This window comes from Poromitra crassiceps (assembly GCF_964638095.1).
Source record: "Poromitra crassiceps genome assembly, chromosome: 6".
Lineage (NCBI taxonomy): Eukaryota > Metazoa > Chordata > Actinopteri > Beryciformes > Melamphaidae > Poromitra > Poromitra crassiceps.
The window spans coordinates 14,846,212-14,860,885 of NC_139627.1; the positions used below are offsets into that span (position 1 = coordinate 14,846,212).

The following is a 14,674-nucleotide window of genomic DNA, read 5'->3' on the forward strand; positions in this document are numbered from 1 at the left end:
ATGATCCTGCTTGCTGTCTTGATCAAGCGCTGTAATTTGACATGATCTTGGACACGCAGGGGGACAGTTTGATATAGTAACACAAAATGTAATGAAATACTAAAGTGGACCCACCTTGTCATGGCAGGTCTTCTCACAGGGTAGCATCAGCTTGGTGGGCGTTCCCATCGCGGTCTCCACCAGCCGGATGGATCGGACCAGCTCAGCCAGCTCCGCGGGCTCCAGGGACGCCTCGTGGTCATTTCCCTTCCAGGTCTTGTCCAAAGTTACGTGGCGCTCCACGACCTTTGCCCCCATCGCCACAGCGGCCACAGATATGTAGATTCCCCGCTCGTGTCCAGAATATCCGATGGGGATGTCCGGGAATTCCCTCTGGTATTCCTTTGGGAGAAGAGAGAGTGGGTAAAAAAAAAAACTATTGCTCACTATTGCTTGTCTGTGGTGTGTGTTTTCGGTGCGGTCTATCGGTCTGTTTGTTAGCAGGATTGTTCCGATTTTGTTGTTGTTCCGACACCTGATCAACCCCAATGATCCTGCTTGCTGTCTTGATCAAGCGCTGTAATTTGACATGATCTTGGACACGCAGGGGGACAGTTTGATATAGTAACACAAAATGTAATGAAATACTAAAGTGGACCCACCTTGTCATGGCAGGTCTTCTCACAGGGTAGCATCAGCTTGGTGGGCGTTCCCATCGCGGTCTCCACCAGCCGGATGGATCGGACCAGCTCAGCCAGCTCCGCGGGCTCCAGGGACGCCTCGTGGTCATTTCCCTTCCAGGTCTTGTCCAAAGTTATGTGGCGCTCCACGACCTTTGCCCCCATCGCCACAGCGGCCACAGATATGTAGATTCCCCGCTCGTGTCCAGAATATCCGATGGGGATGTCCGGGAATTCCCTCTGGTATTCCTTTGGGAGAAGACAGAGTGGGTAAAAAAAAAAACTATTGCTCACTATTGCTTGTCTGTGGTGTGTGTTTTCGGTGCGGTCTATCGGTCTGTTTGTTAGCAGGATTGTTCCGATTTTGTTGTTGTTCCGACACCTGATCAACCCCAATGATCCTGCTTGCTGTCTTGATCAAGCGCTGTAATTTGACATGATCTTGGACACGCAGGGGGACAGTTTGATATAGTAACACAAAATGTAATGAAATACTAAAGTGGACCCACCTTGTCATGGCAGGTCTTCTCACAGGGTAGCATCAGCTTGGTGGGCGTTCCCATCGCGGTCTCCACCAGCCGGATGGATCGGACCAGCTCAGCCAGCTCCGCGGGCTCCAGGGACGCCTCGTGGTCATTTCCCTTCCAGGTCTTGTCCAAAGTTACGTGGCGCTCCACGACCTTTGCCCCCATCGCCACAGCGGCCACAGATATGTAGATTCCCCGCTCGTGTCCAGAATATCCGATGGGGATGTCCGGGAATTCCCTCTGGTATTCCTTTGGGAGAAGAGAGAGTGGGTAAAAAAAAAAACTATTGCTCACTATTGCTTGTCTGTGGTGTGTGTTTTCGGTGCGGTCTATCGGTCTGTTTGTTAGCAGGATTGTTCCGATTTTGTTGTTGTTCCGACACCTGATCAACCCCAATGATCCTGCTTGCTGTCTTGATCAAGCGCTGTAATTTGACATGATCTTGGACACGCAGGGGGACAGTTTGATATAGTAACACAAAATGTAATGAAATACTAAAGTGGACCCACCTTGTCATGGCAGGTCTTCTCACAGGGTAGCATCAGCTTGGTGGGCGTTCCCATCGCGGTCTCCACCAGCCGGATGGATCGGACCAGCTCAGCCAGCTCTGCGGGCTCCAGGGACGCCTCGTGGTCATTTCCCTTCCAGGTCTTGTCCAAAGTTACGTGGCGCTCCACGACCTTTGCCCCCATCGCCACAGCGGCCACAGATATGTAGATTCCCCGCTCGTGTCCAGAATATCCGATGGGGATGTCCGGGAATTCCCTCTGGTATTCCTTTGGGAGAAGAGAGAGTGGGTAAAAAAAAAAACTATTGCTCACTATTGCTTGTCTGTGGTGTGTGTTTTCGGTGCGGTCTATCGGTCTGTTTGTTAGCAGGATTGTTCCGATTTTGTTGTTGTTCCGACACCTGATCAACCCCAATGATCCTGCTTGCTGTCTTGATCAAGCGCTGTAATTTGACATGATCTTGGACACGCAGGGGGACAGTTTGATATAGTAACACAAAATGTAATGAAATACTAAAGTGGACCCACCTTGTCATGGCAGGTCTTCTCACAGGGTAGCATCAGCTTGGTGGGCGTTCCCATCGCGGTCTCCACCAGCCGGATGGATCGGACCAGCTCAGCCAGCTCCGCGGGCTCCAGGGACGCCTCGTGGTCATTTCCCTTCCAGGTCTTGTCCAAAGTTACGTGGCGCTCCACGACCTTTGCCGCCATCGCCACAGCGGCCACAGATATGTAGATTCCCCGCTCGTGTCCAGAATATCCGATGGGGATGTCCGGGAATTCCCTCTGGTATTCCTTTGGGAGAAGAGAGAGTGGGTAAAAAAAAAAACTATTGCTCACTATTGCTTGTCTGTGGTGTGTGTTTTCGGTGCGGTCTATCGGTCTGTTTGTTAGCAGGATTGTTCCGATTTTGTTGTTTTTCCGACACCTGATCAACCCCAATGATCCTGCTTGCTGTCTTGATCAAGCGCTGTAATTTGACATGATCTTGGACACGCAGTGGGACAGTTTGATATAGTAACACAAAATGTAATGAAATACTAAAGTGGACCCACCTTGTCATGGCAGGTCTTCTCACAGGGTAGCATCAGCTTGGTGGGCGTTCCCATCGCGGTCTCCACCAGCTGGATGGATCGGACCAGCTCAGCCAGCTCCGCGGGCTCCAGGGACGCCTCGTGGTCATTTCCCTTCCAGGTCTTGTCCAAAGTTACGTGGCGCTCCACGACCTTTGCCCCCATCGCCACAGCGGCCACAGATATGTAGATTCCCCGCTCGTGTCCAGAATATCCGATGGGGATGTCCGGGAATTCCCTCTGGTATTCCTTTGGGAGAAGAGAGAGTGGGTAAAAAAAAAAACTATTGCTCACTATTGCTTGTCTGTGGTGTGTGTTTTCGGTGCGGTCTATCGGTCTGTTTGTTAGCAGGATTGTTCCGATTTTGTTGTTGTTCCGACACCTGATCAACCCCAATGATCCTGCTTGCTGTCTTGATCAAGCGCTGTAATTTGACATGATCTTGGACACGCAGGGGGACAGTTTGATATAGTAACACAAAATGTAATGAAATACTAAAGTGGACCCACCTTGTCATGGCAGGTCTTCTCACAGGGTAGCATCAGCTTGGTGGGCGTTCCCATCGCGGTCTCCACCAGCCGGATGGATCGGACCAGCTCAGCCAGCTCCGCGGGCTCCAGGGACGCCTCGTCCACAGATATGTAGATTCCCCGCTCGTGTCCAGAATATCCGATGGGGATGTCCGGGAATTCCCTCTGGTATTCCTTTGGGAGAAGAGAGAGTGGGTAAAAAAAAAAACTATTGCTCACTATTGCTTGTCTGTGGTGTGTGTTTTCGGTGCGGTCTATCGGTCTGTTTGTTAGCAGGATTGTTCCGATTTTTATTAAACTTGGTCGAAGGTAGCAGGGGCGTAGGAAGAACCCATTTATTAGAACCCAATTTATCATAGGCCATAGTGAGAACTGCTGAGAACTGAAGCCAGGCCTCCAAACTGATATAAGATATGTGAAACATAAAGCAGATGCTTTGGATGCTTTGGAAGCTCTTAATGCTGCATATGAAGTAGTAAGCTCCATACAAGCAGAAAAAAACGAGGAAGCACGGGCCTTTTTTCTGCTTACTACTTCATATGCAGCATTAAGAGCTTCCAAAGCATCCAAAGCATCTGCTTTATGTTTCACATATCTTCTATGTAATAATAGTTGTATTTGTTATAGTACTGTTTCGTGGTGTATTTGGAAATAAACGTTTTGCTTAATTTGTTGGCTTAATTGATTGTGTTTCCGGATGCTACCAGTATATAATTGTGATTTCCGCCTTATGCATCACAACGCTGAAGAAGGCCTGTTGGCTGAAACGTCCGTTGTAAGGTCTCGATGACGGAATAAAACCTTGAAAGGACATTCATTGCGTGCTGGCGTTCCTTGTTTATTGACTATTACTTTTGTGCCGTGCACCTGAATTTTTATTCTTATTTGGTGAGTGTGCTCACATTCTATTAAATTCTATTCATCTCACCGTGATAACTTTGAGGTTGACATGCTCAGGGTCCAGGGGATAGGTGCTGGTACACTGCAGGATGGTGAAGTTCTGGTTGTGCTGCTTCACCATCTGGTAGACCCGACGCATCGTCTCCATGGACTGCATCCCGCTGGACACCACCATGGGACGGCCTGCCCCAGACAGACGGAAAGAAAGAAAGAAAGGAGGGGGCAGATAGAGAGCAGGAAGAGGAGAAATAGAAGGAGCCAACAGAGAGAGAGAAGAAGCAAAGGTGTTTTCAAAATGGGGGCCACCAAAGGAAGAAGAAAGAAAACGCTGCAAACTTCTGTTCGATAAAAACACTTGTGTCGTGTTCAAAGTTGGACACCCACTGTATGTTATCAAAAGTCCACTTGTCATTATTTAATATCTTTTCAGTCATTAGGAATTTTGTGACAAAGCCCTAATTTGAAAGAATGGATGAATATTACGATGGATATCTACAAGATGGAAAAACTAACTGCATTTGTCAACGATAGATTAGAACAATTTACCTCAAGATGGGAATACTGGGTTCAATATATAACACCCATTAGATTTTACTTTTTTGGATGGCTGTTGTGGTTTTGTCTTTTCTTTTCTTCGTATATATTCTTTTCAAAACAAAATTCTATGACAGTATATCAAGAGTAAACAACAATGTATAGGTAATCCTTAGAGTTCATATATGCAATGTCTGGATACTCTGGATACACAATGCAAATATTTGATAATCTGTCAATAAAAAGTTTAAAAAAAAATAGCGACTAAGCAGGCAGCAGTGGTGAACGATATTTGATGCAGGGACTTTGTCATAGCCTATAGGTTGTACTGAATTTGCGTGCCAAGTTTTCAACATCATTATGACAGAAGTTATTGTAATAAATTATTATTATTACTTATTGGGCATAGGCAATGTTTTCACACTGGGAAAGGAAAGGCATCCATGTATTGGGTGTACATTGGGTGACATTTACAACAATGATGGTCTCAAATCATTTCAGGACCTTAAAGGCAGCTATGACCTACCCGACACTTCATTTTTCTTTTAGTTACTTTTAGTTTAGTTACTTTAGCCATCCCTTGTTTTGTTTTGTTTGTTTTTGCCCCTCCTTTAATCCGATTGGATTAGAGGACACTTTTGATTGTGCCATACCGTGGAATTTAGTGTTCAAGTTATTATATAAAACAACACACATTTCTAATATCTTTTTAGTTCAAAATAAGTTCATAATTTTTATCAACTAGAAAAATGTTAAATATTTGGGGTATTGCTCAGACAGATGAGTGTCGTTTTTGTTGTGCAGAATCTGAGTCAACAGAACACCTTTTTTGGTATTGTCATGTTGTGTCGGCTTTCCGGAGTGAGAACTAACTGAGCTGTCCACTGCTCTGCTCTCCACTGCTCTGCTCTCTACTGCTCTGCTCTGCTCGCTACTGCTCTGCTGTCCACTGCTCTGTTCTGCTCTCTACTGCTCTGCTCTGCTGTCCACTGCTCTGCTCTCTACTGCTCTGCTCTGCTCTCCACTGCATTGCAAGCCATTTTGAAGGGGAACCTGAGGAGGAATGCCGTTCCCCTCTTGTTATTACTGTTCCCTCTCAATGTTTACTCTAACTCCGTTCCCACCCGTTCCCCACATTTCCTAGCCTGGTAAACCGCCCGTCACGTGAACTCACATTTCATTTGGTTCTCCGTGACGGTCTGGACCCGCACAGGCAGTTTAAGATGATTGGTCGAGCCATGCCGGCCATTGCCGGGCCGACGAATCAGCGGCGGCCGTAGGCGGGCAGGCTCGTCTGGGCAAGTAGTGGGTACATGGTCTTTGTAGTTCTTTTCACTCGTCAACATCGCGGAAGTGACAGGCAGTCTGAATGAAATTGAATGTAATGTTCCCAATTCTATGTATTAAATTCTAAAAAACGACCCTCAACATTTGGGAAGGCTAAGCCACACAACTAGTTCGTTATAATCTAACTAAATGCTTTGAAGGTGACTTTACGACCGCGAGGACTCAATCAATGAATACCACGGAGATCATCCACAGGCACCTTCCGCGATCTGATTGGTTGAAGTTAACACCCACCAGCGGTGATAGACAGATGGGTCATCCAATCACCTGCCAAGTAGCTTGGACAAAGTGCCCGCCTCCGTCAGCGGGTCTGGTGACTTCAAACCCAGATCGACTGGTTTAGTGAAACCTATGTGGAGCTATACCGTCCATCTGGCAGCGTCAGGTTACACATTTCCACCACTGGTTCAAAATACTTTGTAAAAAAAAGAACAAAGAAAAAAAACATTAAATTAACAATGTGAAGGTACATATGAAATCAAATATAATAGCCTACAAAAAGCACAATGCCAGCAAAAACTCTCAATTGAGTTTATTGTCACCCAATACATTCAATGCTATATTTTTATTGCAAACAAATCTGTGTTCTTCTTGGTTTTGTTTTGTCAGACAAATAAGCAGTAACGACTTGACTAGGAATGATTAAGGTTAGGGTAAGAATCATATATATATGTATATTGTAACGAAGTGGGTATTCGTCCAAGGAACTGGAGACTTGAAGTTGGTACAGGCTCTTTATTCTTGTCTTCACAATACACGCTCCTAGCAGCTAGCTTCGCTGCTAGCTCTAAACCACCCGGTCAGCTCGCCCACCCTGGCCTGACTGCCCCTAGCAGCTAGCTTCACAACGCTAGCTCTAGACACAACAACCGGTCTGCTCGCCCGCATGGCACTGACTGGCTTCCGCCTCGGCCGCTGGTCACATATATCCCCCTCCCCCTAGGAACACACCCACACACATCAGTTCCTAGCTGCGATCCAGACACTTAGGTTGCACATCACATTACAGGTAATACCTGGATTACCCAAACACGTTACATACTCCTCACCCAACATTAGCTCGACGCCCACGTCGACACCCACAACCCACACATATCCCCCTGTACCAAAACACACCAACACAACATTTTTCCCATCACCACATCAAATTATAATTCCCCAACAACCAGTCTTTTCTTTTCAGCACCCCCGTCATAATGTCCAGTTTTCATTAGGTACTCCGTAATGTCTAGTTTTCCATTAGGTACCCCCATAATGTCTAGTTTCCCATTAGGCACTCCATAATGTCTAGTTTTTCATTATTTCCTTCTTTTTCACACATTTCAATTCAAACACAAGCCCCCCACATTTTCCTTAGCTTTTCTTTTAAACCCCATTTCCATCCCCCCTTTTCCCAGCTTTACCAATTCCCCTGAAGCACTCTTTTCGGTCCCCCCGTTTTGTTTGTTCCAGTAGCAAATGCACGAACGAGCACCGGATCGACATCCTCGTCCTCCGGTCTCCACTCGCGCCCGTCGACTCTCCAGCTGACCCTGGCGTCGTCCTCCCGGCCTCGCACTCGCTCGTTTTTCCGTCCCCCTCCTCCAGGGTTGAGGACAGCAGAGCGAACACCACCGGCGTCGATCTTCCCCTCGGCTCTCCGCAGTGCAACGTTAGGGGGTGTATAGCGGTTAGGCTGGGCCGGTTCCCCCGGCGGTAACCCCTCTCGCTCACTCGGAGACACGAGCATCGCTCTCCCGACTGTAACAACGCTGCAGACGATGTCCCTCTCTTCCCTCTGGCTGTTCACGCTCTTCCCAGCCTGCGTCTCACCTCCGGCCTCCACACTCTCAGTGCAGTCCCTGGCCAAGTGCTCCGGTGACTGGCAAATCCAGCAGAGTCTCACCTGTCTGCCGCCTGCACGTCTCTCTTCTCCCGCTGTCCCCCGATCTCCGACAGCCTTTGGACACTCTCTGGCTAGATGTCCAATCTCGCTACATGTCCAGCAGGCTCCCTGCTGTCCATGTCGTTGTCCCGCATACCCGGTCCGTCTCCCGGAACCGCATCGGCACCACCTCGCCACGTGGCCCGGCTCTCTGCAGGTCCAACACAGTCTCTTTCGTGGCTCTTCCGGCCGCTCTCCCCGCTGCATTACCTCCGCGCTTTTTTTTTTTTTTTTTTTTTTGGTACAGGCTCTTTATTCTTGTCTTCACAATACACGCTCCTAGCAGCTAGCTTCGCTGCTAGCTCTAAACCACCCGGTCAGCTCGCCCACCCTGGCCTGACTGCCCCTAGCAGCTAGCTTCACAACGCTAGCTCTAGACACAACAACCGGTCTGCTCGCCCGCATGGCACTGACTGGCTTCCGCCTCGGCCGCTGGTCACATATATCCCCCTCCCCCTAGGAACACACCCACACACATCAGTTCCTAGCTGCGATCCAGACACTTAGGTTGCACATCACATTACAGGTAATACCTGGATTACCCAAACACGTTACAATATATATATATATATATATATATATTCATTGCTTCCATTTTATTTCCCAAAATTGTAGTTTGAGTGGTTCAACTATACGTAGTTAAACTACATGTAGTTCACTACTCCTCAACACTGCCTACTCCTCACCTCGCCTACTTTACTCACCACGCCTACAGTGGGTGTGTCTATGCACCCAAGCATCACCGAACCCAACACTCCCTATTTAGTCTGCCGTCTGGTCTCAAATGTTTTCAGGAGAACAAAAACTCTCAGAAGCAGTTTCGCATTTTTGATTATTTCAAACAACACAATACTTTTCCAGCAACCGGTGTAACTGAAGGTAAGTTCAGCTACCATACTTTTATACTCCTATATGTGTTGTCAAATAGTTTGTGCCCTAATTGTAGAGTAAAGTAGAATCAATGCACTAAAAAAATAGGACTATTGGTTGGGATACTTCTACAGAATATATTTTTGAAATTTCCTCCAAGAGGATTAAGAAATTATTTATTTTCCAAAGGAAAAAAACGATGTAACTTTCATAAAGAATGGAATAATGATTGAAGCATTGATACATGGTGCCTCATACCTTTTTTTGCAGTTCTCTCAAGATAGGGGAAGTTGTTGGCATCACAGGAGGCAACTTTGAAGAAAGGCACATCGAGCTCATCGAGAAACTCCATGGCCATCTGTGGGAATTATGGAATAACACACACACACACACACACACACACACACACACACACACACATATATATATATATATACACTGTATATATAGTATTGCTGTTCCATGAATCTTTTAGAAGAATGCAATGAAGTATTCTTTCTTGCTTAAAAAAAATAAAAAATAAAAAATCTGTCTTACCTCGTCCATCCCAGAGGCAGTGAGGGAAATGCCAATCTCATTTGCATACTTTTGCATCTCCCTGTACTGCTCATGGCTGAACTCCAAATGGCGCTTGTGGTCCCCGTAGGTTTTCCCCCAGGAGTGTTTGGAGTTGTAGGGCCGCTCCAGGGCTCGCCTGCTGAACTTGTTGTCAGGATCGGCGTCGGAAGACATGTGGATCTATTCGCGGGTAGTTGAGGGCCAAGACACTCTCCAAGACTAGGGGAGTTGTGGAACTTGATAGCTGGGGCTGCACTGTTCGAGGTTGGGAACCGGTTGCAGAGGTTGATGTGATCCTTGATGTGAGTTTAGATTATGAATCACTCGCCAGGACCTGCAGGAACAGGCCCTTATAGATCGGAATATGACATCACCTGTGTTATGACATCACCAGCAAAAGGCATGAAAGACACTTATGAATCATGACATCATCAGTGATCGATGACATCATAGTAGGAATGACGACGTCAAAGTAGGAATGATGACGTCATCCTAACAGTACCTTCCCCTCAACGGACGCCACCTGGCGTCCAATGAGGCCATCAAGGATGGCATCTGGGATCCCTGGGAGACAGAAAATCCACAGGTTCTGGTGGAGGTGCTCTTCCGCAGGTGGTTAGACGCAGGTGGTTAGACCCCAAAGGGGGTGTAGGAGAGTGAGGTGCTCTTCAGCAGGTGGTTAGATGCAGGTGGTTAGACCCCAAAGGGGGTGTAAGAGAGTGAGGTGCTCTTCAGCAGGTGGTTAGATGCAGGTGGTCAGACCCCAAAGGGGGTGTAGGACAGTGGAGGTGCTCCTCCCTAATACTGGATATCGAAGCCATAGATAGACCGATACGTAGACAGAACTTCCACCGGGTCCGGTGGATCCTCTGGGGCCGGCCATCCCCCGGGGCACGATCCAAACACGGGAGGCTGGGGACCATCAAAAGGGTCAAATGCCGCCGTCTCCGAAGGCAGAGCCACAGGGGGATCTGACTCAGCGAGGCCTGCCCTCCCGACCTGTAGTTTGGGGAGGTCACCCACCGTCCCCTCCTTTAAACGCCTCTTATTTCTTCTTGCTCTTGACCGAGGGCTGACGACACTACGGGGACCTCCCAGCATGAAGCTGGAACCTACGTGTGGGTCAAGGACAGGAATTGGCTGCTGCTGGGGTACGGGTTCAGACTCGGCGAGGGGAAGGTCCACAGGTTGTGCCTCAGGTACGGGTTCAGACTCGGCGAGGAGCAGGTCCACAGGTTGTGCCTCAGGGCCAGCAGACTCGGAGGCCCCCTGCGGGGGGACGGAGCCGATCTGCAGGCAGCGATTGAACTTCCCAATGAGATGATCGACAGTCCTCTCCAACTCCTTAACCCTCTTGGAGACACACTGCCACTCCTGGGTCACGTGAACGCTGCCCAACCGTATGGGTTTTGGGGTTGGACTCTTAGAGCCTTGATCCACTGAGAGTACCACGGGCCGGCGAGCGGTGGGACCACTTACTGGACGCCGGGAGCAGGAGGAGAGGTAATGCCCGGCTCGGCCACAGTACAGGCAGCTCCGGGTGTCCAAACGGCGCTGCCTCTCCTCTGGTGTGATGCGAACCCTGCCGGTCAGATCACGGTACAGATGGCTGCTGGGACTCAAATGTGGCTGCCCCTGCTCTGGGATGACGCGAACTCCCCCCCAGAATACGCGCTTAGTAGCTGGAGGCGGCCGAGCAGCAGAGCTGGAAGCAACGGCCCCTGTGGCCGGGGGGTAGCAGGTCTGGAAACCTCCGGAACGACGGTGCGCTCGGAAGCTGGGGCAGGAGGAGGAGAAGGCTGCAGAATGACACCCTCAGGAGGGTTTAGTCCATCGAGACGATCTAGCCGTTTTACCAGGAGGGCGTACCGATCCTCGGCCTTGGAAGCCAGGGCCAGGTGGGCCTTGTTTGCTTCTTCCTGTCTGTCGAGTAGTTCCTGAAAATGGAGCATTTGCTGCATTTGCTGCCGTTGTGTCTCCGTGAGTACCACACCCAAGCCGGAAACAAGCTCTGCGGTCTGTGTTTGTCGGGACTGCCACGATGACATCGCTGCCAGCAAGGTCTCCAAGGTGAGAAGGCCCCTCGTTGATTCGCCTGGTGGTTCACCTGAAGCGGCCGGCGGGAAAACTGGCGTCTCAGGGTCTTCCTCCTTGATTGGGGGGAGAAATTTGCCCGCTAAATCCATTTCTGAGTGATTCATACTGTCAGGATCGGCGTCGGAAGACATGTGGATCTATTCGCGGGTAGTTGAGGGCCAAGACACTCTCCAAGACTAGGGGAGTTGTGGAACTTGATAGCTGGGGCTGCACTGTTCGAGGTTGGGAACCGGTTGCAGAGGTTGATGTGATCCTTGATGTGAGTTTAGATTATGAATCACTCGCCAGGACCTGCAGGAACAGGCCCTTATAGATCGGAATATGACATCACCTGTGTTATGACATCACCAGCGAAAGGCATGAAAGACACTTATGAATCATGACATCATCAGTGATCGATGACATCATAGTAGGAATGACGACGTCAAAGTAGGAATGATGACGTCATCCTAACACTTGTGCTCCAGTTCACTCTTCTGGAACTTGGCACAGTCAGCACCACAGTCCTGAGATGATACAGAACACATGAGAGGAGAGGATCAGATAGGAGAGGTGAGGAAAAGGTGGTGAAACAACAGCACTGGTATAGCTTCTAAACAGACACCTCTCTCTCCCCTCCACCAGCTTACCTTTGCCATCTTGATCATTTTCTTGGCAATCTCAATGTCTCCTTGGTGGTTCTGTCCAATTTCAGCAATGATGAAGCACGGGTGGGAGCCGCCAATCATTCTACCAGGACACAGTTCAAATTGCAGAGGCATCCTGGTGATGTAGGACGTGAAGTGCCGAGTGAAATAAGAGAGTTGGTGCAAAAGTCTCAAGACCTGGTGGGGTTAAATGGAGATGGAGATGTGGAGATGAAACTGGAGATGTCACAGGTGGAATGTCACAGGTGGAAGAGGCTTGAGTCATGTCACCGCTCCGTTTTTATACAGCCTCACCCCACACACACACACACACACACACACACACACATACACACAATCTAGTGTTGGAAGATTGCCATCACATGGCGGAGCACTGCACTGAACAAGTTTTACATGTAGGACCCGCAGAGCCAGATTAACACTCCCAGGGGCCCCTGGGCACTGAAGCTCCCAGGGGCCCCCCTACCCACCCATCCCCCCCCCCCCCCCCGAACATTACACTCGGACACAAGAAGGGGGAAAACAAGATAAAAACTAAAAAAAAGAATTGTCCAAGTAAAATGCTGATTCTAAATATAACTGAATCGCTTTGTTTGACCAAGCAAATACAATTTTTAAAGGCATTTTACAAAATGTCTATGGAAAAATGAATGGCTGACCAGTCACCACCAGGGACACTGGAACTGTTTTTAAGTAGGGGGTGCTGCAAGGAAGGGACTGTGAAAAATTTACTTTTTTGGATGTTTGGATGTTTTTTAGCCATTTAGAGGAATATCTCATTCTAAATTAACATTAGGAGTATACTGTTATTATGTCATTATTCAGTTTCTCAGATTCCGTTTTTCACTCACTCATAGGCGATTCAAGGCTTTGCCAACAGGGGTGGCACCAGCAGGATAAAAATATTAGTCTGACTGGGGGGTTTCTAGGGGGGGCTGTGCTGGACAAAGAAATGTTGTACATTTTAAAGTAAAATGCATGAATCTGATGCACTCTGAGAGCAAAATGAAGAGGCTAATCTTCACATTAATATCCTCTTCACTGTGCTGTGGCTTTACAATCATGAACAAATAATTGTCTAATAAACACAGGTGCAAGCAAAACACTAATGAGGGTTTCCAAATTCTAATCGTGGAAAGTGAAGCCCTCATTAGTGTTTTGCTTGCACCTGTGTTAACCCTGCCTTTTCGACAAAAAAGACCCCGTGAGAAGGGTCTACTGTCCCAACTTAGTCTAGGGAATCTGTGAGAAAAAATTACCCAACCTTAAACAAATTGCAACAGAAATTATTTTTGTTGTATTCAGCTCTTGAAACCTTCCAATTTAACATACTGAAAATCCCAGAAAATCCCAGTAGTGGAACATTGTCAAAATTGGCATTGTCTCCACAAAGGAGGTGATGTTTTCGGTGCCGTTTGTCTGACCGTTTGTCTGTTAGCAGGAGGATTACGGCAAAACTACTGGGCCGATTTTCATGAAACTTGGTAGAAGGGTGTAGCATGGGCCAAGGAAGAACCCATTACATTTTGGAGTGGATCTGATCCGGGTCGGCTCAATGGAGGGGGCGGGGCTAGGGAAAAGAGTCCGTTGATAGGGATAGGAAGGTCAGTAGAGAGTCTGGATTCGAGAGGTGGGTAGGGGGCATGGACAGGTGTATCGGGGGGGAGTGTATGTGGGAGGTGGGAGGGGGTGTGGTCAGGAAAGGGGTGGGGCTAGGGAAAAGCTCTACCTACAAACATACTGTAACATAACAAAACAAAACATAAAAAATGTAAGTGTGGCTAATATGTTCTAATAGTTAGTGGAAAAGGGTGAGTTTTCATGCACATCTTGTTCCCTCAGACAGCCATCGCAAACCATAACTTCATAGTCATGTCATTCACGAGTCTCGCATTGGAGGCAATTTGATTTCGGCAAGGCACAGCGCAAGTTGTAGCTCAAACATGCAGACGAGTGGACAGGTAAGTCTCCATATCCGAAGGTTATGGGTAAGTTGACCGCCATTTATTGTCTGTTACCAATGACAGTCATTGTCTGTTACCATTCAAAGTAGGCTAGCTTAATAAGCACTCACCTATAATAGGTATAGCTTAATAATAGCTTATTAAGATACTTGTACTATCTGTTATTCATTTTCTTTGTGCAAATAAACAATAAACAAACATAAATAAACAATAAACACTTACTCTGGAGATGATGTAGCCTACCACTTGTGCTCTTCTCCCTACTTTTCTCCAACCACTTATAAAGCCTCAGCCAGGCGGTAATGCAACATAAAGGATGCCAACTGCCATAAAACGCCACAGAAGGATTTATTACATCACTGATGACATCACAATTGCTCAAGTGACATCACTGATGACATCACTGATACATGACAATCGTGACATCACAATCGTGGCACACACACCCCCCGCCCACTTATTGGACCATAACATCAGAACCATTGATGGCCACAACACATTCCATGTTATGGTAGCTGGAGTTACACCAGAGAGCC

General features: G+C 47.9%; 1 protein-coding gene across 1 annotated transcript in view; it reads right to left on the reverse strand.

Annotated features, from left to right (window-relative positions):
• The window catches only part of LOC310777730 (N-acetylneuraminate-9-phosphate synthase-like), a gene marked incomplete at its 3' end in the record, with an annotated part of 39,427 nt that extends 27,028 nt beyond the window's left edge, over positions 1–12,399 (reverse strand). The window contains exons 1-5 of the mRNA XM_083638101.1: positions 12,157–12,399; positions 11,984–12,033; positions 9,410–9,569; positions 9,131–9,230; positions 4,226–4,380 (exon numbers count right to left, since the gene is read on the reverse strand). Of these exons, the coding sequence (XP_083494227.1) occupies positions 4,226–4,380; positions 9,131–9,230; positions 9,410–9,569; positions 11,984–12,033; positions 12,157–12,288 (597 nt within the window). The 5' untranslated portion in view covers positions 12,289–12,399. The remainder of the gene's footprint in view (positions 1–4,225; positions 4,381–9,130; positions 9,231–9,409; positions 9,570–11,983; positions 12,034–12,156) is intronic.
• Positions 12,400–14,674: the final 2,275 nt, after the last annotated feature.